Source organism: Schistocerca cancellata, chromosome 5 (assembly GCF_023864275.1).
Source record: "Schistocerca cancellata isolate TAMUIC-IGC-003103 chromosome 5, iqSchCanc2.1, whole genome shotgun sequence".
In the NCBI taxonomy this organism is placed as follows: Eukaryota; Metazoa; Arthropoda; class Insecta; order Orthoptera; family Acrididae; genus Schistocerca; species Schistocerca cancellata.
The window spans coordinates 169,397,284-169,422,869 of record NC_064630.1 but is presented as its reverse complement, the minus strand read 5'-3'; the positions used below and the strand labels follow the sequence as shown (position 1 = coordinate 169,422,869).

Sequence of the window (25,586 nt, the reverse complement as noted above, 5' to 3'; positions counted from 1 at the left end):
ATTTTCCCACCTAATCCCTTGCAGTTGGGTTCAGATAGTCGTCGGAACTCGCCAATCAGCAGCGATTATTGCATGGCGTAGCTGTATAGGTAATTCACATCTAGGTACATGATAGCTCGAAGCGATGGATTCGTTGAATCTCTCACCCACACGTGGGTTATTTACCTTGGCATGTGTATGTACACATTGGAAAAGTCCCTTACGAATTCCCCGCTCAAAGAAAAGAAGCACGTAAGCATCCGTCAAAAGCTCGATTTTGACTTTCGTTATCTTGAGAATAGCATCCCAAGACAGCGCCAGTGTTGTAATACCAGGCAGGGTCCAGAGAAGATGTGATCAGACATACACCCCGGAATTTCTCGAAAACATGCGCTAGCAAATGCGGACATCTGTGACAGCATATTCACCAAAATTTGGTATGTTAAACTTAAGCCAAACATTCACCTGGTATGGCATCGCCTGTAAAGTTATTGGAGAACGCACTTACGTCGGCTAGTCTGGTTTCGTTGAGGTCCCCCATTCAATCCAGATATCATATGGGAAATTCCCATTCCTTGTCATAAGGTGAAACCTTGCGTCATCGGAATATGAACGTCAGATGATGCACATATCCTCCTGAGGCAGAGTTTCAACAAGTTTCTGGAGTGTTGTCAACATAAAGTGTAGCAAGTCCAGGAAGGGAAGCACAGTTCTTGGCGTCTTTCGTTTGACGAATGATATGTATTTCTCGACACTCTCAAGCAGGACAATGACCTGATCATTCTTCGAACCGAATATAGACAAATGCTCAACGATAAAGTGAGCGTCATACCCGCTCAGATTGTGGAAAAAGATGGGTTGTGTCGTGCTAATTGATACTTCAAGTTACAGCAGCATAGAAATTCCCCATAATATGACAATGATTATTACAAGGAGTTTCTGCTTTCCAATGTAACGGCTGCCCACAGATATCACAGTCAACTGTCTTCTGATAAAAATCATTATTCTCTTCAGAATTGGTCATGGGAATGTTGGTCCTGTAAAGCTTATCAGCCTCCCAGATATGGTTCACGAATTCAGTGAGCAACCAAATAGCAGGATTATGCCCAACATACGATTTGTGATGGCTAAGACTTGAGTCATATGTATGCTGCATATGTTACGTGTTTTTCTGTGAAGGTATTGTATGTGGGGCTGCAGGGTCACTTTAGTGTCTCACAGGAGCGAGGAAGCATTCGAAATCAGAGTAAACTACTAAGGGGCATCGCTCCTGATGGTAGACGTTGTCAAACACAAAGAATTAGTTTCCCTCGGTGGGCGTTATAACACATACCAGTTTCCTGATAGAACAATCTGCTTCATGTTTTGCTAAAAACTCGCTTCTGGAAAAGGTATTCAGACACCTTAATCAGGCAGGCCGGTGTGGCCGTGCGGTTAAAGGCGCTTCAGTCTGGAACCGCAAGACCGCTCCGGTCGCAGGTTCGAATCCTGCCTCGGGCATGGATGTGTGTGATGTCATTAGGTTAGTTAGGTTTAAGTAGTTCTAAGTTCTAGGGGACTGATGACCACAGATGTTGTCACATAGTGCTCAGAGCCATTTGAACCATTTGAACCACCTTAATCAAATATGTTTACCCGGTTGAGTGGACAGGAGATGGGACATGTCCTTGTCCCAACAGTAATGATAATTGCCTTTCTCCTTATTATCCAATAACAGCGTATTCACATGCATCTTAGGCTGAGCTGCGAATTCTGAGAAATGGATCTACGGCTTTGTTTGAAACTTTATTATCATCTGAGTTATCTATGGTATAAACATCAAGCCTTATATCGGTATTCTGTGCCGAAAATTTAGGTATTTCCTGGGGTTTAATGGGGAACACGATGCCATCCAAGTTATGAAACCCACGAACGTCAATACCTATTCCGTATAGAGATGTGTGCTACGGATGATCCCTATAATTGTAATTTCTTTCGAAATCCAGGACTGGCAATGCATAAGCATTACTGATCGTCATTTTGGACATTAATGTATGCCCACTTAGCTGCTATATCGTCAGGAAGCTTGATATAGCTATAATATAAGTGTATTACTCAGTTGGCCGGCCGAAGTGGCCGCGCGGTTCTGGCGCTGCAGTCTGGAGCCGCGAGACCGCTACGGTCGCAGGTTCGAATCCTGCCTCGGGCATGGATGTGTGAGATGTCCTTAGGTTAGTTAGGTTTAACTAGTTCTAAGTTCTAGGGGACTGATGACCTCAGCAGTTGAGTCCCATAGTGCTCAGAGCCATTTGAACCATTTTATTACTCAGTTTAACCGTTTAGCTGAACCTCTTACTACCATCTCAAGAAACTTGTATAGCATTCAAGGTGAGATCTTCAAACCGCATACCGATTGAGGTGCTCCGTGATAGCACTCCGCCGGCCGCTGTGGCCGAGCGGTTCTAGGCGCTTCAGTCCGGAACCGCGCTGATGCTACTGTCACAGGTTCGACTCCTGCCTCGGGCATGGATGTGTGTCATATCCTTAGGTTAGTTAGGTTTAAGTAGTTCTAAGTCCCATAGTGCTTGGAGACATTTGAACCGTTTTTGATAGCGCTCCATTTCTCTCCCAATTATAGAGGATGCTGGTTTCCTCTGCAGCGCTGTCTTTTTTGTGGGGATATATGGGCTCGCAGCAAATTACTTCACTGCACTTCATGGAGTACAATCAATACATGAGAAGCTGAGTAAATTCTCTCTCCAGCCGGGAGGAGCATCTGGGAGGAGCATGTTCTTAGAAACCCTAGGAGGTCTTTGTATCGCCGTGCTGGGTTCTCAGTTCACGAAAATACGATTCGCTCATCCAAGGCATCCTCAGTCATCAAGTAGTTCAACTCTGGCACGACGTTACTAACCTGGCAGTGATCAGTATTAGGGTGGAGGAGAAAGCTGTTGCCAACCACAGAAACACTGTGACTTTGGGATCATTGAGCAGTATGCTGTCGATAGTCCTTGGTGCTCCAGTGCAAACACCTGCAGCGCTTGTTCCAACTGGGTACCGTCGGTCTCTGCTGCCCCAGAAGAAGCACCCAGGCTGATGTAAAACTGGACAGTTTGGTGCACCAGCTCCAGAAATCTGTTGCTGCGGCGGTGGTGGTGTCTGCTACAGACACCAGAGCAGGACCATTCGGGTGGTGGCGGCGACAGCGACAATAGCGGCCGGAGAGACGAGAACGGCGGCGTGGACGGTGGATGCCACTGAACGCCTCGTCCTGCATGATGAGGCGTGCTTAATGGGGACAGGTGCTACTGTCTTCTGCTGCACTCACACCACAGGTACTGTGATGGTGTGACTGTGAAGAAGAAGGAGTAGAATAAGTACACATGTTACAAACACACCTGCTGCTGCTACGAAGAAACAAAGGACAATTACTGGATACATGTGGTGCAGGTGAATAACTCATTCGACATGTCCCCAAGACATAATATCGTCCCAGATCTCGTGGTCAGCTGAGAAGCACTCCACCCGCTCAGGCGCTGGAGAGGAGTTGGGGTCACAGTACTCCTATTCACACGCCATTACATCCACCCAGTCTGGCATATCACTAATGTTGATCTGTGGATTCTTTAACATGAATAACGGAAAAAATAATAGCTGGAAACTTTTTTTCAGGAATTTTTACTGCGGAATCTGATTCTTGATGCTCATTATGGCTGTGAAGGAAGCTACTGGCTGCAGTACCTCTCAACTAACCTCTCAATTTCATCAGGTCCCGTACTGTAGCAGGAAAAACGTGAATCTGAACTACGAAATTTTGGACACTGAATTATGTACTCAAAAAACTGATCTGCTGAAAGAATAACTGCTGGATGCTGTTTCACGATCTGAGGGGGCTGAACAACCATATGAAATGGTCTTTTTGCAGCGTTCATCCGCCAAGCCAAATCCTACTGCATTTCGTGCCAATAAGCTATAACAAAAAAGGAAAAAGAATTTGAAAAACACTGTAGACTGTTTAAAGAAATCTGTGAGCTACGGAATAAAGAATTCAAAATGTTAAGAAACACACGCAGAGCTGCTAAATTTGAGCTAAGAAAACATTTTATACCACTCGTATAACGACAATACACTGACGCTAAATTACGAGTAAGACTACACGTACCGTAGTCGTGTCAATGAAAAAGCACACATATATAGTTATAAATCCCCAACATAACAGTCACTTTAATGAAAAAACATACACAGAGCTACTAAATAACTGTTGTTTTCAAATAATGACCACTGAAGAAAATACACAGAGCTAACTTGTCCTGACACATGTTATGATCAAACACGTATACAGCGAAAACACAAAGTACAAAGTCCAGAACAAAAGAAACTTATTTAACTTATGAGGCAGCTTTGGTATTTGAAGCTCAGCTGAATCTTTCTGTTGTCTCTCACCCTCCAGTTTGGCCACAATTTCCTGAACATATGCTGATACAACAATAGGTATCCATTAATATGAAATTCTCAGGACAAAGTTACGTTTTTTATCTTGTTACTGCAATATTGACCATCACACACTTTTGAAAGTACGGTATTATATACTTACATGGTAATTCAGTCTCCTCATCCTGCCCTGAGCGTTTACCATCCTTGGCACTGATGCTGGTGCTCGCAAAATGCTTCATCCTGCACTGACCGTCCCAGAATCATCCAAACCGACGAACAAACAATCACAGCTGCGTCTAAAGCAGAATGAGGGAGGCTCTCAGGATATGCTTTGTTTAGAGCCAAGCTCTACCCCTATTTCTGTGTTAGCCAATAGGAATGCATAAACGGCTTTCAACAAGTTGCGGCAAGTCTGTAGATGAATGCTGGATTACACACACATTGTAAGTCGTTTGTCTACAGGCAGGAAGCTGCCGAAATTCCCCTTCGTCTTTGACGCGCGGAGACTCACCGACTTTTACTGGGAAACCTTTGTGAGCATAAGTCTTCTTTGACGTAAATTGCTGTCATTCAGCTGAAACTGCGATTTCCCACACATACAGAACGTAGCTGCATACTATTAGACTCTTCATAGAAGCAGTTTGACAATGAGATAAACTAAAGAGTTCCAGGGAAGCCTTTGTCCGCGTTTTGCACTCCTCTCAGAAGAGTCTGTTGCCATCTACATCAAAAGCCACGAGCTGTTTTATCCAATGAGGTCTAGGAAGGATTTCGTCGGTATTCTGCACCCCTCCCAGGAGTGTCTTTAGTCGTCTACTACAAAGCAGCCAGATTTACATTCTTCCTAAGATTCATGGTTGTCTGAAGAATGGAGCAGTTCCTAGAAGCATTGTTCTTCGTTAGTGAGACAAGATGTTCACTATTATTTTTCTAGGAAGACCTTTGAAACGGCAGCCTTAGGATGAGGCGGTTCCTACTTACAAACCCTACAAGTCATCCCAGCTGCAAGGATGGCTTTGAAGCAGCTGATGTATGATGAGGCAGTTCTGAAGGTTACTGATCGTTGCCTGTGTTCTCAGATCTATCCTGAAAGAGCTGTCTTTGTAAAGTGGAGCAATTCCAAAGGCCTACACCATAAAGGTTTCCAGGATTTACCCAGAACCACTTAGCTTTTCGGTATTTTACTGTCATCAAAGGAAGCCACCTTATTAGCCCACGGAACAGCCTTCCCTCCTCCAAGCCTCTCCTCCTGTCGTGCGTAGCTTCCTAACTTGCCGCACAATTGGGCCATCACAGCAAAGGTGGAAGCCCCAGGACTGCCGCAGTAGGGCACCCCACGACCAGTTGCTGCCAGGTGTAGACAGGGAGTGGTTACGCCATCCCAGACGTCCGCAGACACCATGAATTGGCGATTGCAATCGTGTCTTTACCAAAACATGCACCTTCCACACCAACAACTGGGCTTTTCGATCAAAATAAATGAAGATTGTACCTTTCCCTCCAGCATTTCCCGTATTTTTAAATACCCATCATTCAGAATTTTTTTAATCTGCGTAATTAATTTAAGTAATTTGCATATCAACTTAATTAACTTGATTATCAATTTCATCGCGACGTTCTCACATCTACACTCCGGGGAAAACAGTAGGGGACCACCCAGGAAGAGCCTCTATCTTGGATAAATTCGGCAAAAATCTAGACTGGTGTAACTTCGACTTTATTCCACTACTCCTGGGCTACCCTCCAGGATTACCAATTAGCAAACCTTTTATTTAATGGACCTTCTCCACACCTGCTGACATATAGTAATCATCCGAAAAGTCTACTGCCGCCTCTCTCTTTCACGGGTCAGTAATCTGAAGTAAAAATCACAGGATAAGGATTTGAAATGTTACCCAGGTGTCTGAATTTCTTCCATCTCGATAAAGTAACTTAGAAAATAGCCCAAGTGTAATCATGTAGTAAGGTAGATGTACGAAAGTTATGTCTCCAGTGCCGACTCCACCATGCTAGATAATTCCTGTAAGGAGCCAGACTGGTCACAAGCGTGGCTACTGTTATTACAAAAGTTCGTTCTCGACATATTCAGTGTGAACGGACACTGGTTGCGTGTCAGTGCTGTCGGCTTAACTGGTAAAATCAGCTGATGGGATTATTAAGCCAGCAGTGCCAATATTGGTGCATCATAACTGAGCTTGCTGTTTTTGTGCGAGCTGCTGTCCTTCAGCATACTGGTCATACAAAGTCAGCTGCACCGATGAAAAAGTGTATGGTTAGTTAGTTACATGTTCCATAAATCATTTGAATGATTTTTTTTTAGCTGGATGCCAGTTTTCAAATAGAAATTTGTCAATAGAATAGAAGAAGTTGTCCACGAGACATAATTTTTAATTAAATTTAAAACTCACTCCACTACCTGTTACACATTTTATGTTATTGGGCAAATGATCAAAAATTTTAATTGCTGCATATTGAACTCGTCTCTGACCCACTGACAGTTTTAACAATAGATAATGAAGATCATCTTTTTCTCTAGTGTTATAGATATGTAAGTCACTGTTCTTCTCAAATTGTGGTGGATTATTTACAATTAATTTCACGAGAGATAATATGTATTGAGATAGGCAGTTAAAAAGCCTAGTTCGTCGAAGAGGTATCTACATGACATCTGTGGGTGAACGTCACATATTATTTTTACCGCTCGCTTTTATGCAGTTAATCCTTTATTTCTAACTAATGAATTACCCCATAAAATTAGTCTGTACGACATTATTAAATGGAGATATGTTAAATATGTCTTGACATTAATGCGTTTAATGCCAACATCATGCAAAGAGCAAAAGTAGCTGAACTTAACTTTTTGAGAGGCTCAGTAGTACTCTTCTTCCAGCTCAAATCCTCGTCAATATGTACACCTAAGAGTTTGGCACATTCTAACCTACTTACTAACTCCTGCTCATATGCTGCCTCAATTGTTGGTAAAACTCTATTTCTTGTGCAGAACTGAATGTAGTATGTTTTCACAAAATTTAGGGACTATCCATTTTCAGGAAGCCACCTAATATTTCTTTGGATAACATGATCTACTAACTCTTCTGTTGCTTTCTGTCTAATAGGATTTATTATAACACTAGTGTGCAGAAAGTCTGCAAAAAGTACCAGTTTTACTTGTTGAATGTTAAGTGATGGTCATTGACATATATAAGGAATTGGAATAGACTCACAATTCAACCCTGTGGGACTCCACCCCAGTCGCTAAAATTTTATTCCGTTTCAATATTATCTGAATTATTCAGCACAACACTTTGCATTCGGTTTACCATCTGTGTGTAACTCCATCAGTCCTATAAAACTTTAATTTTTCTAAGAGTCTATCGTGATCTACACAGTCGAAGGTATTAGAGAAACCACAAAAATGCCATCTGGCAAAGTATTATTATTAAAGAATATTACTATTTGATGATCGAAAGTACAAATAGCGTTCTCCGTCGACCAACCTTTCTGGAATCCAAACTGTAATGTGCTAAGCAAATTGTTTCCACTTGAGTGTATGAGTAATCTTGAATACATAACGTTTTCCAACATTTTGGGAATGTATATCAGTAAGGAAACCGAATGATAATTGTCTCAGTCTGTCTTGTCATCTTACTTGTGAAGTGGTTTAATAATTGCATATTTTAACCTGTCTGGAAAAATTCCTTGTGCCAGCGACGCATGGCATGCATAATAAGGACATTAGTTATTAAATAGGAACAACACCCCAGAATTGTGTTTGAAGTTCCATCAACCCCACAAGACAATTTTTTTTAGAATTTTTATAATTGTATTCGTTTTAGTGAAGGATGTTGGTGTTACTTCTGGTTGCTTAATGTTGTTGTGGCTGACTATGCGTGCACCTTATGTTTACGGTCGTAATTCCACAGATTCAGAATGATGGATTGATTCTATGCATTCGTGTGTCGCGATTTTCGAATTCCTGCGTGAAAGACCCAACGTGACATTCCGTCTGCATATTCACAGCGCATGTGTAGCGTGGAGAATAGAGTATGATGCTTTGAACCTATTCTGAATAACGTGGGGTTGCGCCATCCTACTTTTCACATTATGTTTTCCCTGATGTCCCTGAATCGCTTACGGTAAATACCAGTAGGGTTCTTCGGGAAGAGACACTGTCGATTTCCTTCCTCCTCTTTGCGCTTGAGTCCCGTCGCCAAATTGCTTCTCAATCTTCTATTTCCTTACGGGGAAAAATGTGTATTCGCAAATTGGTTCTGCGGGCTTCGTCACCCAGTCAATGATATCGTGTATGTGGACCTAGTTAACTTTGTATTCTCTGTGATGTGTCTTTCAACCACTGTAAAAAGGTTTTTTTAAGGTTACGTCCGTTCTGACTCCAAGTAAGTTTCCTAGTCAAGCAAGGCATACAACTTTTTCGGAAAATGGTATTGGTTGTTTGCAAAATTAGACTTCACTCTCATGTGTATTAACCCAGCTCCCCACTGCAGTATAGCTGTCACTTTCTGATAATTATGTATGTTTAATTCAATCGTTAGTTTACCAATCTCAGTGTTTCTATGAAGCTGTTACAATGGTGTAACGTTTCAAAATAATGTTTTCATGAAATAGTGTTTTTACTAAATTGCGTTTTAATGAAGCACGTGAATGATGAAGAAAGGAATTCACTCATAATGTTATAGTACACACATTTGGAAGATGTAGTCGGGATGTGGTATTGAGAGGTGAAGTGTTGAAGCAAAATAGCTTCACTTAAATTTAAAGAAAGAACTTTATTTGAATAATCTAAATTCTTACAAGCGTAATCATTCTAAGAAAACAAAGCCGCAACTGTTCTCCCAATTTATAGTTACACTTATTGAATGCAAGTGACAGCAGAGTTTTAAAAAAATATTGGGCCACTGGCGGCGGAATTTCATGTAATAAACAAAGCAGCAACTGCCCACCAGGATACTGTTAGAAGTTACAGAAAGCAATTAGTAGCAGAATTTAAAATACTAATTAATGCAATCAAAAAATTTGCGACTAAACACCAGACTTTCAGCTCCACTTTCAGAAAGCCACATGCCCACAATTTAAAAAAATAATAACCAACTGGTGGCAGAATTTAAATAACTAAGTAGTTGAAAACGGGAGCTGCTCACCAAATTTACAGGGCACTAACTGAAAGCCACTGAGGGCAGAATTAAAAAGAATAATAATCAATTGGAGTAAGAATTTAAATAAATCTACGGAATAAAAAAGGAGCAGCTGCTCATCAGGTTTACTGTTACATTTATTGAAAGCCACTTGGGGCATAATGTACATACTAAGCAACTGGAGGCAGAATATAATAAAAATAATAAATGATTGAATACACACCGGTGGCCAGACCAGTTTAAAAAAAGAACAGAGGTATAAATATTTTTTAGTGCAGCACAGTGCACTAAATCGAAGGTTAGTATTTAGAGCGAGCAGTCCACAAAAATATCGAAGCACATACATTTACTAGTGCCTGACCAGCAAGCCCACTTTTTTTATAATGAAGAACAAGTAGCACACATCTGCAATCGGACAATACCAAATTCCGTCTGTAACATGGGACTGTCAAGTAATTACAGAACGAAATCCAAAACAGAAATGTGACTAGGCCAAATGGCAGGACACCTTACCTACCACTGCCTACGGATAACTAAGTTTTTAGCAGCAAGTGATCCATCTGTTTCAGTAGAGACGTTACTAATTATAAGTATGTTGACTCCGGTTACGGGGTCTATAAATAATCAAAATGAACAGACAGAATTAGAAGCTCTCCTTTCTGTAACACATAAGGGTTAGATGAACAATTAAAATACATTTACAAACTATACTTACACAGAACGGACCACCTTGAGATGAGTGACGTTCGGCATACACGATACAATAAAGCACAATAAATAAAACTTTAACTACCACATCACAGAGGTGACATAAATTACATGCGGCGTTTCCAAGTTACAGGCCCACACTTAACACAACGGAGGTCAACATAGCGCCTCCAGTGATACCGCAAAGTGCCGGCAGTGGTGGCCGAGCGGTTCTAGGCGCTTCAGTCCGGAACCGCGCGTCCGCTACGGTAGCAAGTTCGAATCGTGCCTCGGGCATGGATGCGCGTGATGTCCTTAGGTTAGTTAGGTTTAAGTAGTTCTAAGTTCTAGGGGACTGATGACCTCCGATGTTAAGTCCCATACTTCTCACAGCCATTTGAACTATTTTTTTTTGATACCGCAAAATTAATAACAACTATTTGGTAGGGAATCACTTAATAGTCAGCCTGACATAACTAGTTCACTGATTCTGCTGCGATTCGCACAAGTTTTTAAGTAACCGGGACGGGAAACACGCAGACGGACATATTACACAAAGGCATAACAGCAGTAACATAAAGTGCTTACCATAACTTCTGAGGATCGTCGTGGGAATTAACAGCAGCCCGAAACTGCCAACATGCGAGTACTTTGTGGCTTCCTAGGCTTTCCGGCGTAGTAAGTCTTGAAAGTCTCTTCGCGTTTGCTGCCAGATCTTAAAACTCACATGATCCAATAGTTCGCAAACCAGTTGTCGGCCTTCTTCAGAAGAAGGCTGTTGCTGATGATGCAAGGGTTGCAGTCGTCTTCCAGTATAGGATTCTGTGTCGTACACAACACATACTTCGCCCATTACAGTTGCGGCCCTCCAACACTAGTCGAGTGACGCCGCCCTTAGTAGAACACCGGCGGCAACGATGTACAGCACTCAAAGGCTATTTACAAGACTCGGGGTGGCCGCACCGAAGAACGTTCTCTTTTGATGCGGGATGGTACAGGGTTCCATATTTAGCATCTCTATCAGTCAGTGCCAAGCCGAGTAACTTTTTCCGTAAGGGCTAGAGGTGGACCAACACATTTCCGACTTGCTCAATTTGTGAAGATCTTTCTCTTCAATAAATCATCCAAATTTTATGAAACTGTAATATCTGTATGTCTGTATATTTAAATAAAATCTACCGATTTCCGTCACTTTCGGATAATTCCTTCGTGGCTTGTCGTTTTTTTTTTCTTTTTTTTTTTGCCTTAGCATGTATTATTCAAAGGTAACGAAGCTGAAATTGAAGATTTGGTTGACAGATTAACTGCAATGTACCCAAAGATAAATTCAATCAATGAAACAGAATAAACGACAGACTGAATTTCTTAGTATAGTGTGAGAGACTGCTTGGACGATCAACAGCCGTATTGAATTAAGAATGAACTCACAAACTGCGATTAAGGTTGCGCATCAGCTGTAGAATATTCCAGAACAAATGAAAATTCGTATCGGACCGGGACTCGAACCAAGATTTACCACTTGCCATGAGTGGTCGCCTTAACCATTCCGGCTACCGTAGCACGCTACCTTGAGCTGCTCAGATCCGCGTTTGCCTTGATGTCTACTCCGCCTTGTGCCAGCACTGTACTACTGTGATTTCCGCATAGGGTGAAATGCACCTCATTGCCTCTCCATTTCATGAAATACGGTAGTCCAGTGTCTCAGACACTGCGATGACGATCAACACACGCATTTGATTAACAAATATGGTTCAGAATCAGCTGTAGAATATTTCATAACAAATGACAGTACTGTTAGACTAGAACTCAACAATGGATTTTCTGCTTGTAGCAAGTGGTCGGGTTAACCACTTCAGCTATCCGAGACATGAGGATATATGGAGATTTGAGCCCCTCCTGGAAGTGTAATCGGATAGATAAAGCGGTTAAGGCGACGTGCAAGAAATCAGGTGTCGAATCGCATTTCAATGAAGAAGAGATTAACGGTAGAAAGAGTTTAGTTCAAATAGCTCTGAGCACTATGGGACTTACCATCTGAGGTCATCAGTCCCCTAGAACTTAGAACTACTTAAAGCTAACTAACCTAAGGACATCACACTGCCCGAGGCAGGATTCGAACCTGCGACTGTAGCGGTCGCGCGGTTCCACTCTGAAGCGCTTAGAATCGCTCGGCCACACCGGTCGGCAGAAAGAGTTTATATTGGTACAAAAATGTATGTTTTCTTATTAATTATTACATTACAATTCCGCGTAAACATTCATGATCGCTAAATTTGTGAAAAATGTTGTATATTTCTTAGCACTGTTACTTTTATGTTGTTACGTTACTAATTTCAAGCACATAGAACACTCAAATTTCGAGAAACAAAAAAAAAAGGGTGAAAGCCTCTGTATAAGTTTACTTATGAAATGTACTATTTTTTCTTATTTTATTATGTTATTATGATAGCAAGAAATACATAGCATGGCTCCGAGCTCTACCACTAGGAGTAACATCGGTAGCTGGCGGTTCAGTGCTGCCGTTCTCCGATGGAAGAAATTTCTCAAACACATTGGCGAGGTTAAGTGTATACTAAACTGTTTAAATGCCTCAGTAGCCTCAGCTTGATTCTGAAACCCCTGCATTTCTAGTTAACAACGCTGACTACTATAACTGGGAAGTAGAGGCAAAGCTGTTATACGTGGTATTTGAGAATATGAAACTCACTGTGGGTCTGCGTTTGTGTGTGTGTGTGTGTGTGTGTGTGTGTGTGTGTTTACATATGTGAATGTATGGTGGAAATAATGGATCATAAGTAATAAGAAAAATACTAGTTAAATTGCGGCGTGATATCCTACACTTAGAGTGATTATGACAGAAGCTAATAATTCCTTATGATTAAATGAAGTGGGTTCTCCTCTTTCATGCAGACGCCATTTCAGCGACTGTGTGTCCCTAACCTATCCCATTAATCTTACCGCAGACAGGGATCATGCAATTTAACGAGGTATCCGAATCACGTGTTTTTGCTCGAAAAACTTGAAATCACTGAGAGGTGAACGTTTGGACTAAAGACAGATTAAAATATTCCTTGTTTCGCCCGGGACGGCACACGCTTTGCCACTCAATCCCAAAATCCAACTGTGTCATGAGAAAGAGAATGTATTAAACAGGAGAAAGGAAAACAGGAAAACATCTGTGGGGAATTAGGAATCCAGAGACTGCCGGTTACCAAGTACTGACCAGAGGTGACTCGTGACAAATTTTACCGATTTGCTATAATGTGGTGGCACAAGGGTAGTAATCGTAACTAAACTGAATAAATTAGTTTCACATACAGTAATTGAGCTGTTTTCATGTATTTAGATATAATTAATCGTTAAACATTGCGAGGAATAAAATGCAATGAAACAAAGAAACATGGAATCAACAGGAATTTAATCCGAGTTTTGAGTTCATGCTCTTAACCTCTTGGTTGCCACGCCGTTACGGGAAGTCGTACTCGAACTTCCCTGATATTGTGCGCGTATACCTATAGAGATTGTTTAATCATTTCCTATGCCCAATGGAGGCGAAATATGCCAGGAACTTGATAGGGACGTTTACCTGCTTGAACCAAATCGGCGAGCCTCGTCTCGCGTGCAGCTGTTGTTGGATTTACATTAGGAGAAGACCTGCCTAACTCTTTAAATTTAACTTGCTTCTTATTTCCTGGAAATGGGCCCCTCTAGCAGGTAATCTTACAACAAATACCTTCATACTAAATGAAGGTAGCATTTCCCACTTTTTCTGTATTAAGTTTGTTTCTTCACAGGTAGTTTCAGGCTTCTAGAACATTCTGAACTGATATGAAACTATATCTTACATATTGAAACGTCACCGTCCTAAAAAATTTATGTTCTCTGTCTGTTTTGGTTCACCAATGCTATCTTGGGGTTTGAAAGTTTGACATTTACAAGGGCATGGTTTAATATCTTTGAAAATGTGAAGATGTCAAACCAACAAGATAGCATTTGTGTACCAAAACGCATAGAAAACACGAATTTAAAGACGCTGACATTTCAACAACTGCGTCATAGTTTTCAAAGCAGAAACAGAACAACTTACGTATGGCTTACAAGCCTGAAACTAACCGCGAACAACCAAAATTAATGCATTTGAAAGTGGAAAATGCCATCTGTTTTAAATAAATTCATTGCTATGGTTTGTGCTATAAAAAAAATCTTTCATACTAAATTTCCTCGTATGCTATCTTTTTTTATGACTATCTGTAGCCTTCTTTCTTACGAGTGTCGTAATCTTAACTACATTGAATACATTAATTTTATGTAGATAAGACGAAACTGTTTAAATATATATAAATTTTGTAGTTAATTCTTTAACACTAAAAAACTAAACTCCGTCCAAATAGGACTCAGAAGACCCTAACGGTACTAAGCGGCCGCCGTATCATCCTCAGCCTACAGGCATCACTTGATAGGAGATTGATGGTTATGAAGTCCGCTCACCACTATTGTCAGTTTTACGACGGGTGCCACTACTTGTCAATGAAGTATCTCTAAACTTGCCTCACAAGGACTGAGTGCATCTCGCTTGCCAACAGCGCCCCAGAGACCGGATGGTCACCCATCCAAGTGCTAGCCAAACCCGATAGCACTTAACTTCGGTGATCTCACTGGAACCCGTTTTACCACTGCAGCAAGACCGTTGTCAGTTATTTAACACTGCAAGAAATAAAACAAAACAAAAAATCTTGGTAGCAGTGGGAGTCGAACTCTAGTCAACGAGTTGCGAGCCAATTTGCTTCACGACTCGCCCATGTCGACTATATACCTGTCGCTCCTCAAAAACCCCTCACACCCCATGCTTCCTCAATACGTTACACGTAATTTCATAGAAATATAGTGCCATGGTGCTGTGAGCAACGTAGCACTCATAGTGCCAGAAAGTCCATCTTCACATCAGGGCATGCACAGTTGAAAACAGAGAGATGTGATCCTTCTCTTAGTTGATTGTAGTGCACATGGCCATCATTTGAGCAATCACTCTATACTGGTTTCTAGATATCTTGCATCTCTAGATTGCATACCAGTATGATTTCAAAGGGAAGTGGTGTAATTTTAGTGCAATTTCCGAATTGCATTCGAAGAGAAATAGCTTAATTTCAGTGCGATTTGTGGCTCGCATTCGAAGAGAAATTCCGTGATTTTAGTGTGTACACACGCAAGATATGTAAAATAATACACAAAATGTAGAGATTTAGATCAAGGTACGTAATGATTCTTGTGTATTTGCAAGCCATAAATCGGAGAGTATATCTGAGATGTCTGCGCGATGACTGCATAGAGCAAATTTTCGAAGATCACAAACAATACATTTTAACAGACATCCGTTATAGATACGTTTGAATCAATCTTCATTATCAGATCATTTGCCACCAGAACCATAATTTTTTCATCTGGAAAAAACCATCAACGACAGCGTTATCAAGTTTGGAAATACGAGTAGATAAAAATCTATGGATCACTTCATATAGGAACTCTAGGAATCGTAACAGTGATAAGAAGGATTAATGCAGGATTGATGCTGCAAACGAGAGGCTTTGATTAAACAGACTTCTGTTTCTGAGAAGTATACTATTCTCTGAATAATGGCTAGAATCATAGAATAGTTTAAGCTGATCCACTTTGAGGGAATATTACTAGATGTTGCCGATACGTTTTTTTCTATACAGCTGATTCCTAGCAGATCTTACCGATCGTACCACCAGCTTTCCAGATGGCAACAAATTTCACGGTTGCATCGCGTTAGAACTTGTCTATTTACCGCTTGCAAAATAGCTTTCAGTGCCATTGTTCCTTGTCGGCTCTTAGAAGCAGCAACATTCACTGCCACAAAGACACTTGGTTATGACTTTTTTGTAGACATCCTTCGATACGCATCCAGTGTTACCACAAATCGCTCGTCTTTACAAATCACCTCAATAGATGGAATTACCCTTTCGGATATTTCCTGTATCTCATGAATTTTTGGCTCTATGGACAGTTATAGTGTCTGGTTGTCAAATGCTTATTATTAAGCATTAAGATTCTGGTCATACATAAAGCACACCAGTGGCTGGACCCAATTAATACCTTCAGTGCGTGATATCAACGGTGAAGTCACTGATGACAGTTCAACTAAAGCAGATTTATTAAACACGGTTTTCCGAAACTCCTTCAGCAAAGAAAACGAAGTAAATATTCCTGAATTCCAATCAAGAACAACTGCCAAGATGAGAAACATGGAAGTAGATATCCTAGGTGAACAAAGCAGCTTAAATCATTTAATAAGGGCAAGACCTCCGGTCCATATTGTATACCAGTCAGGGTCCTCTCAGAGTATGCAGAAAAAAAGCTCCATATTTAGCAGTTATATGCATCCACTTGCTCACAGAAAGACCCAGACCTAAATACTGGAAAATTGTTAAGTCACACCAATACCCAAAAAGGGAAGTAGGAGTAATCCGCTGAATTACAGGCCCATATCACTAACGTCGATTAGCAGCAGGGTTTTGGAACATCTACTGTATTCGAACATTATGGAGTACCTCGAAGAAAACGATTTATTGACACACAGTCAGCACGGATTCAGAAAATATCGTTCTTGTGAAACACAACTAGCTCTTTATACTCATGAAGTAATAAGTGCTATCGGCAGGGATGTCAAATTGGTTCCATATTTTTAGATTTTCAGAAGGCTTTCGACACCGTTCCTCACAAGCGTCTTCTAACCAAACTGTGCGCCTACGGAGTATCGCCTGAGTTGTAAGATTGGATTCGTGATTTCCTGTCAGAAAGGCCACAGTTTGTAGTAATAGACGGAAAGTCATCGACTAAAACAGAATTAATATCCGGTGTTCCCCAAAGAAGTGTTATAGGCCCTCTATTGTTCCTTATCTATATTAACGACATGGAGACAATCTGAGTAGCCGTCTTAGATTGTTTGTAGATGATGCTGTCATTTACCATCTTGTAAAGTCATCAGATGATCAAAACGATTTGCAAAATGATTTAGATAAGATTTATGTATGGCGCGAAAAGTGGCAATTGACCCTGAATAAAGTAAAGTATGAAGTTATTCACATGAGTACTAAAAGAAATCAGCTAAATTTCTATTACGCGATAAGTCACACAACTCTGAAGGCTGTAAACAGCTAATTACTTAGGGATTACAACTACGAATAACCTAAACTGGAACTATCACATAGATAATATTGTGGATGGAGCAAACCAAAGACTGCGATTCATTGGCAGAACATTAGAAGGTGCAACAGATCTACTACAGAGACTGCTTACACCACGCTTGTCCGCCCTATTCTGGAGTACTGCTGTGCGGTGTGGGATCTGCATCAGGTGGGACTGACGGATGACATCGAAAAACTACAAAAAAGCGCAGCTCGTTTTATACTATCGCGAAATAGGGGAGATAGTGTCACAGACATGATACGTGAATTGGAGTGTCAATCATTAAAAGAAAGGCGTTTTTCGTTGCGACGGCTTCATCCTATGAAATTTCAGTCACCAGTTTTCTGTTCCGATTGCGAAAACATTCTGTTTGCAGCCACCTACATAGGGAGAAATGATCATCGCGATAAAATAAGAGAAATCAGGGCTCCCCCACAAAAATTTAAATGCTCGTCTTACCTGCGTGCCGTTCGAGAGTGGAACGGTAGAGAGACAGCTTGAAGGTGGTTCATTGAACCCTCTGCCAGGCACTTTATTGTGAATAGCAGAGTAATCACTTAGACGTAGATGTAGAAGTTTAATACTGAAACTTTGCATTTAACGAGCAGTGTGTACTTGATAACATAGAATGTAACGTAATTGGCAAGAAGAATTTTAGATTAAGTATTTAATCGCCGTCGTCCTTTAATCTCTGTCGTCCTTAACGTTCGGGAGGTGGTTATTACGACTCCGCTACGATATTTAGTGAATGAAATAGTCTCTGACATAATACTGGAACAGCTTTGTCAGTGGATTCAGGACTTCCCAGCAGTCAGAAATCAACAGATCGTTAATAATAGGGAGAAACTGTAGGACATAAAAGTGATTTCGTAAGTATGCTTAAGAGTGTTGAGGGCATTTTATTGTATGCGATGTATACATATCACCTGCTTGCGATGCCACACGCAGATATATCCTAATACGGATACGTATTCGCCTGTAATCGACATTGAGTGGTGATTGGACACTTAAATGTTTGTGGACGGACACTCGGGTGTAGTAAGTAAGTAGTATTCACCTTACTGATATCTCTCTAGGATGTAGAGCTTGTATCACACCACATAAATAGAGTTTTAATTAAAGGAACCGGCAAACTAACGTTATTAAAAGAGCTAAACATTGAAGATGCTTCGCTACGGTGGTGATATTCTTATTAGTTGTATATCATGTAGTAATTACTTTCTTATTACATTATAATATCTGATCATTCTGTATGGAATTGTGCTTTGTATTATTATTAACACTTTACACTTTATGTCGAAACAAGCCTACGATGATGTGATTACACCTTAATTAAACAGTGAAACAAACTGGAAGTTACTTTCGTCGCACGCAAACCGATTTATGAAATCGTGTAGACTGAAATATCGCCACAGGAATTTTCTGTTTTAGGTAAAAAAACACACAGTGTATTTTGGTGTATTCTTCTGCAACACTGCTTCCAATTTACTACAATATTCATCATAAAGTAAACTGTAAAATCCTTTGGTAGTATTACGATGTTTCACGCAATGATACCAGTAATAGAAATGTAGAACTTGTTATATTTAACACCAGTTTACATATCTTTACAAACAGAGAGATGGGGTCACGAATTTTACAATTTGGTTTCCTAGAATGAAAATTATTATACACTTCTACGCTGAACTGCACCAATAGAAAGATATATTTAATCTTTTCACAGGTGGTGAGGACGGCTTATGACCTCTTACAAGAATTGATGCAGTACGATGAATATGCAAATTATTAACTGTAGCTTAGATGTCGCAGTACTTGCCATCGTTATGCTTGGCAGCACAATAGATCTTGCTATAACGTAATGCCTGCATACAACAACTTCAAACTGGCCACAAAAAAACACCTCTATTTTCTTGGATAGTGTACCACTACCTCCTTTTTGCGTAACTGTTATGGTGCTGAATCAATTTAGTTATTCCGTAAAAGTCAGAACAGACTGCTACGTGCGGTTTGAAATACAAGCGCCGGCGTCAGTCGCGACCTACAGCGATGATTTTGTAACGTAGCAATTTAAATTCTGCATATTCTTTATGGGAACGCCACGTATAAATATATGTGTCTTAAATATACGTAGCGTGAGTTAATCTCAATTGGCAGGCAAAAAATTATTTATTATTAATGGAAATTTCACGATCTCTTTCAAAGAATGACAACGTAACGTAACTTGCAACTAACCCAGCGATAATATAGAGCATTAAATGATTTCTTTTTGCAGGAAATTAATCTGATTTTATATAGAAAGAAAGAATGGTAAAAACACCTGCGTATTATTAAAATAATTGCAAGGAACTTCTTTAACATTGTGTCTTAGGAACTGAGTTAACTTTTAACCCTTCGAAGTAACTGAAAATATGTTAACCAGAGGCGAAGCCTCATCTAAGCCTTGCGGTGCTGAATCTTGAAAGCATTTCGTAATCAGAAATGTAACAGTTAAAGTTTATATATATTACACTTGAAGTTCAATGCTCTCACGGAACATATTGAAATACAGTATTTGTAATGGAAAATATTTACATTATTTGTCACCAAATATTATCAGACTCGACAAGATGGCAGATATTAATTTCTTATTTTGCATTACCTTCGTATCAGTTGGAAACGGCGTTGCCGTAGTGGATACACCGGTTCCCGTCAGATTACCGAAGTTAAGCACTGTCGGGCGTGGCTGGCCCTTGGATGGGTGACCACCCAGGCCGCCATGCGCTATTGCAATTTTTCGGGGTGCACTCAGCCTCGTGAAGCCTATTGAGGAGCTACTCGACCGAATAGTAGCGGCTCCGGTCAAAGAAAACCATCATAACGACCGGAAGAGCGGGGTGCTGACCACACGACTCTCTTCTCCGTGTCCTCACCTGAGGATGATACGGCGGTCGGATGGTCCCGATGGGCCACTTATGGCCTGAAGATGGAGTGCTTCCATATTGGTTGAATAAATCGCGTCATACACTTGATAGGTTTCCAGGTGACGCCACAATAGGAGCTGCTTAAAACACTGCAGAACTGAATTAATAGTAGCAACTTTATCTCGTCTATCCGAGGCTTTTATAACATTCATGCTCAATTTTGTCCACCACAACGTAATGCACGTGTTTGCTATTTCACACGTAACTCCAGGCTGTCTTCCACTTCTACTTAGAGAATGTTCTAGGGAGTAAAAAGGTGGGAATGCTGCCAGCAAAACCCCTCGACGGGGAAGTCCCTACTAATTAAGTCTTAAAACTAAAGACATGATCCTGTACATTTATATTTACCTAAGTCCATGTCAATTACAATAATGAAATAGACCTATGATTTAAAATTTCTGTCCGCAGCTCGTGGTCGTGCGGTAGCGTTCTCACTTCCCACGCCCGGGCTCCCGGGTTCGATTCCCGGCGGGGTCAGGGATTTTCTCTGCCTCGTGATGATTGGGTGTTGTGTGATGTCCTTAGGTTAGTTAGGTTTAAGTAGTTCTAAGTTCTAGGGGACTGATGACCATAGATGTTAAGTCCCATAGTGCTCAGAGCCATTTGAGCCATTTTAGCCATTTAAAATTTCTCATTTATGTGTCATTTATCTGTCTGGTGGCAGAACCATAGAGTGATAGGTGAGCTCAGTTTATCACTGTTATGGCTAGATGGCATAAGTGTACTAATCGTGTTCTGACACCTCACTACTTTCTATATATTGTTATACGTCTATGCACGGCAAATACTCGTAATAACAAGTTATAAAAAGAAATTTATATCTTTGAAAAGAAACAAATTTACAACTTGGTAATGAAACTTGTATCGTTACATGATGATTTTTGAGATGTTAACATGGACTAGTTTGTGTAATGCTCATTAAATACCCTTCTAATAATATGTATATCTCATTAGTCTAAACTCCTACACACTCTTAACTGTCTCAACCCTGCCCCCAAATCAACCCCCGCTCCACTTCTATGTTGATGGTCGTCGCCGAGGTGGAATGACTTGCGTGCCTCAAGCAACTTTACCGTAGGTGTAACCACAGTCAGTGAATGGATGTACGAGAAATTGTCACACTAAGTGATGGTTCCTGACAAGGGGCAACTGCCTTTTCAGTTATTGCAAAGAAAACAGTCTGGATTAGTGACTGTTCTGGCCCTGTGAAGTTAGCCAACATGGCCTTGCTACGCTGATGCTGTGAATGACCAAAACCAAGGAGGAACAACAATCGCTGGTTTTCCTGAGGGCATCCAGTTCCACAGTATTATTAAATGATAATGACATCTTCTTCGGTAAAATATTCCTGTTTGCTGGCTCCTGTTCAGTGTGATGTATCTGTTGCTGGTACAGCTATATTTGTTGTATATAAATCAAATTTAGGAAGAGACTACTTTCAGAGAGCTACTTAATAATTATTTGAAAACATCATTAAGAGTGTCTTCTTTTCCTTTCTCATGATGCTGTCTCTGCAGTAAAACTTACTATAACGGCAGTATCGTTTCAAAAATGTACCAATTCTGATTAACAATTAAGTGGAAGATCATGCATATAGATAAAAGAAAGGAATAAATCCAGAAGTTAACCCTGTGAGACTGTTCACGTGACTTCTTCCATGTCACCAAAATTTTCTCTCCTTCCAACATTGTTTGAATTGGAACTTCGTGGCAGGTTAGAACAGTGTAAAAGACCAACACTCGAACTTAGGGCTCTTGCCTTTCTTGGGCCAGTGCGCTATCAGTTGAGCTACACAAACACAACTCACGACCCATCCTCACAGCTTTACTTCCGCCAACATATAATCTCTATTGATTGGATTACTCAGCACAACTTTCAGCACTCTCTTTATTAAGCACTATTCGAACAGAATGCAACACGTTATACTGAGTAATCCAAACGATGTTGGAAGGAGAGAAAATTTTAGTGACTGGGGAGAAATCACAAAGCCAGTCTCACATGGTTCCGTTTTGGGTTCTCTTCTGTACCTTATATAGGATGATTCAGTTGCTCCTACCCAAGGGTTTTATGCAACCCACAATGTCTTAAATATCACTCAGAAGACTGTCAGACCTAGAGAAATTATAAACACGATTTTTTGTAGGGAATTTAAGTATTTAAATTCTGTACTGTAATACGTTCTCGCTAGGGGCTGTAGTTTCAGAATTATTCAAGAACAATGTGTAAAGTGACGCTGAAATGCATTTTTCTTGAGTAACTCGAAAACCGTGGCCTCCAGTGAAAAATGTGGCTCAGTACGAAATTTAACTACATTAAAATTCCTTCAGAAAGGTCCTGTTCATTTTATTCTGCAGGACTAATAGTTTGCACGGAGCAAGCAAGAAAATATGAAACTCTCACACATGGGTTTTGAAGGCGTTGTGGGTTGCATGGAACCTGTCGGCAGGAGTAGCTGAATCACCCTGTATATGCACTGTGTAATGATCAGCGGAATGTATGTGCGGCCTAATATGCAATGTTTTCCTCGCCCGCAGGTTGGCAGCCATGGTCTGAGTGGTCGGCGTGCAGCGCGTCGTGCGGAGGCGGCGTGCAGCGGCGGCGGCGCGCTTGCTCGCTCAGCACCGGCTGCCAGGGCCACGACGCCGAGCTGCGGCGCTGCAACACCTTCTCCTGTCTCGGTCAGTGTTGCCAATAGTGCACATGAGCACAAAACATTTTGGAGGACGCACAGTAAACACCTCACTGAACCTCTGCTTCCTTCAATAAAGAATAACGAAGGTAGCTCTCTCCTCTAATGTCGCAGCTGAGAAAATTACTGTTCTTCGAAAATTCCAATGAATTTCTTTGGACGACTTTCAGTAACGAATATATACACTGCAAATGGAAGACTAGCATAACCATTTTCTTACAGTGGCACCTACAAAATGACTCTGTTGAGCAGGATCTTATTGTTGCCGATCGCTCTTTTGGTATTACTACGTATCTATCACATGATAAATTACTCTAGAAGATTAGAAGTGAGACAATCTATGTAAACAAAAATGTAAATCGTTTGTTCAAAAAATCGTGTATCTTTCAGTTCTATGTAACGTTTTGAGATTTCTTAAATTTATAATATATATAAGTGGACAGAGGGGTAGGAGAAAATGGTCATAGAAAACTGGAAGAAGGAAGAGATGGTGAGAGAGAGTGGGGGGAGGGGGGCAGGAGATGAGCAGAGAAAGGGGGAGGCGGCGGTTGAAAGAGAAAGGGGAGGGAGGAGATGGACAAAGGTACGGCTAGGGAAGATGTACAGAGGTAGGGCAGAGAAGGAGGTTAGGACGGTTCGAATGGCTCTGAGCACTATGGGACTCAACTGCTGAGGTCATCAGTCCCCTAGAACTTAGAACTACTTAAATCTAACTAACCCAAGGATATCACCCACATTGATGCCCGAGGCAGGATTCGAACCTGCGACCGCAGCGGTCGCGCGGTTCCAGACTGTAGCGCCTAGAACCGCTCGGCCACTGCGGCCGGCGAGGCTAGGACGTATAACAAATTCCAGTGTAATTAGAAGCATGTGTTTTCTCTTTTCAAGGTTTTCCATTTAAGCAGACTGAGCCACAGCAAACTGTGGCCAGGTAGAGCTAGTAGTGAACTGAAATATTGTTTCTGAAGCCAGTAGTTACGCGAGGCGTTGAAGATCTTTAGCTGTTGAAGAAACTAACTAGTGTTTCTTTTCCCGTTCATGTTTTCAGATTTTTCTGGTCTATTCACTGAAATCTTATATCCGCCAAATTGCGTGTTGTACGTAACTGAATACACAATTTCTTCCGAAGTTAAAGATGGGTCTGTTTTCCAGAAAATAACTTAATTATTATTTGAATAACGTTATTAACAATTTATTCTTTTGCCATTTGTATAATGGGATTTGTTAGATAACTTTTTTGTTACCTCCTAAATATATCAACCCTGCGGGATGTATTAACCTCAAAGTTCAATCACGCATATAAAAGTGGCAATGCATTCAAAACTGAATCTACTGGGAGTCGATATATAGTTTCAGCTTAGTCAATAAACATTTCTCTCCTTCCACAATTATTGCAATTGTTCAACACCAATTATGAAATAGGTCTCGATAAGTAGGATAAGTCGTTTTTGCACTGTTTTCATTTTAGCAATAATCACGTTATGTTGTATGGCGTGGGTCCACTTGGCCAGCATCAGTTTTCTGGTTATTCTTCTGATGGGCTAGGTCAATGACAATTGAGCTCCAACACACTAAGTGTTCTCTTTTCTATTATAATCACTAGACAATGGCGTTATCAAACTTTATGCGTGAGTTGGCGTATAATGCGGGGAGGAGACAAACAGAGATACTTTACTAAATTGAGAATCATTTCAATCACTTGTTACTGCGTAGCGTTTGGCTATTCATAGCGTGTTTCCTGACGCCACACTATTACTCTAACTAGCATAGCACTTGGACGCATCTAATTTAGTTACATCAAATTGAGCTATTTTCGCAATCTTTTATGTTACACTGTCAGAGTAAACGAAAATGTAAAATTTAGGTCCTGCGATTGTAGATATTTATTAAAATTCAGCTAAAATCTCCGTACAAAACTATCACCACATATGAGATATAATAGCATAATTAAGCATGTTGTAAGCAACTGCTGATACTGAAAATCAGTAGCTTATTGAAGAAGTACTCTGACAGAAATGGAAAGTTTTATACCACGAATAGCGTGATGGAACGCTACGAAAGTGTACTCCAGATGTTATAAAACAATTATACGTGTTCAGTAAAATTCCATCGTTATGTGAGCCTGCTTTCAAAACAGAAAAAAAGCTTTCGTACTGCCGGAGAGTGGTGAGGGTAAATGTTGGCTATTGGCTGTGTTATCTTACTGGAATTTATAAGGTGGAGATCGCAACACAGCGTACTCAGACGTTGTTCCAGTGCAGCTAATGATCGTTTTCCGGACTTCGTGGAAGGTCGAATCATTGGCATGAATGACATGGAAGCATCATACCGATAGACCATTTAGACAACTTGCTTTAGTGCAACGAATGTAGAACGTGTGGTGACGAGATGGGCTCAAGGCAACACCGTGGTACGTAGAGTAGGTACTAGTCGTCCCAGAATGAACCACGAGGAAACCGTAGAAAAGTTTGACTGAGTCTGGCCAATAGGCAAATGACA

The 25,586-nt window shown here is 40.8% G+C and overlaps 1 protein-coding gene across 1 annotated transcript in view; it reads left to right on the top strand.

Annotated features, from left to right (window-relative positions):
* Nucleotides 1-3,250: 3,250 nt before the first annotated feature.
* Nucleotides 3,251-25,586, top strand: part of LOC126188421 (papilin) — a 193,875-nt gene continuing 171,539 nt past the window's right edge. Inside the window, exons 1-2 of the mRNA XM_049930025.1 lie at nt 3,251-3,293; nt 22,933-23,076. Coding sequence (XP_049785982.1) covers nt 3,251-3,293; nt 22,933-23,076 — 187 coding nt within the window. The remainder of the gene's footprint in view (nt 3,294-22,932; nt 23,077-25,586) is intronic.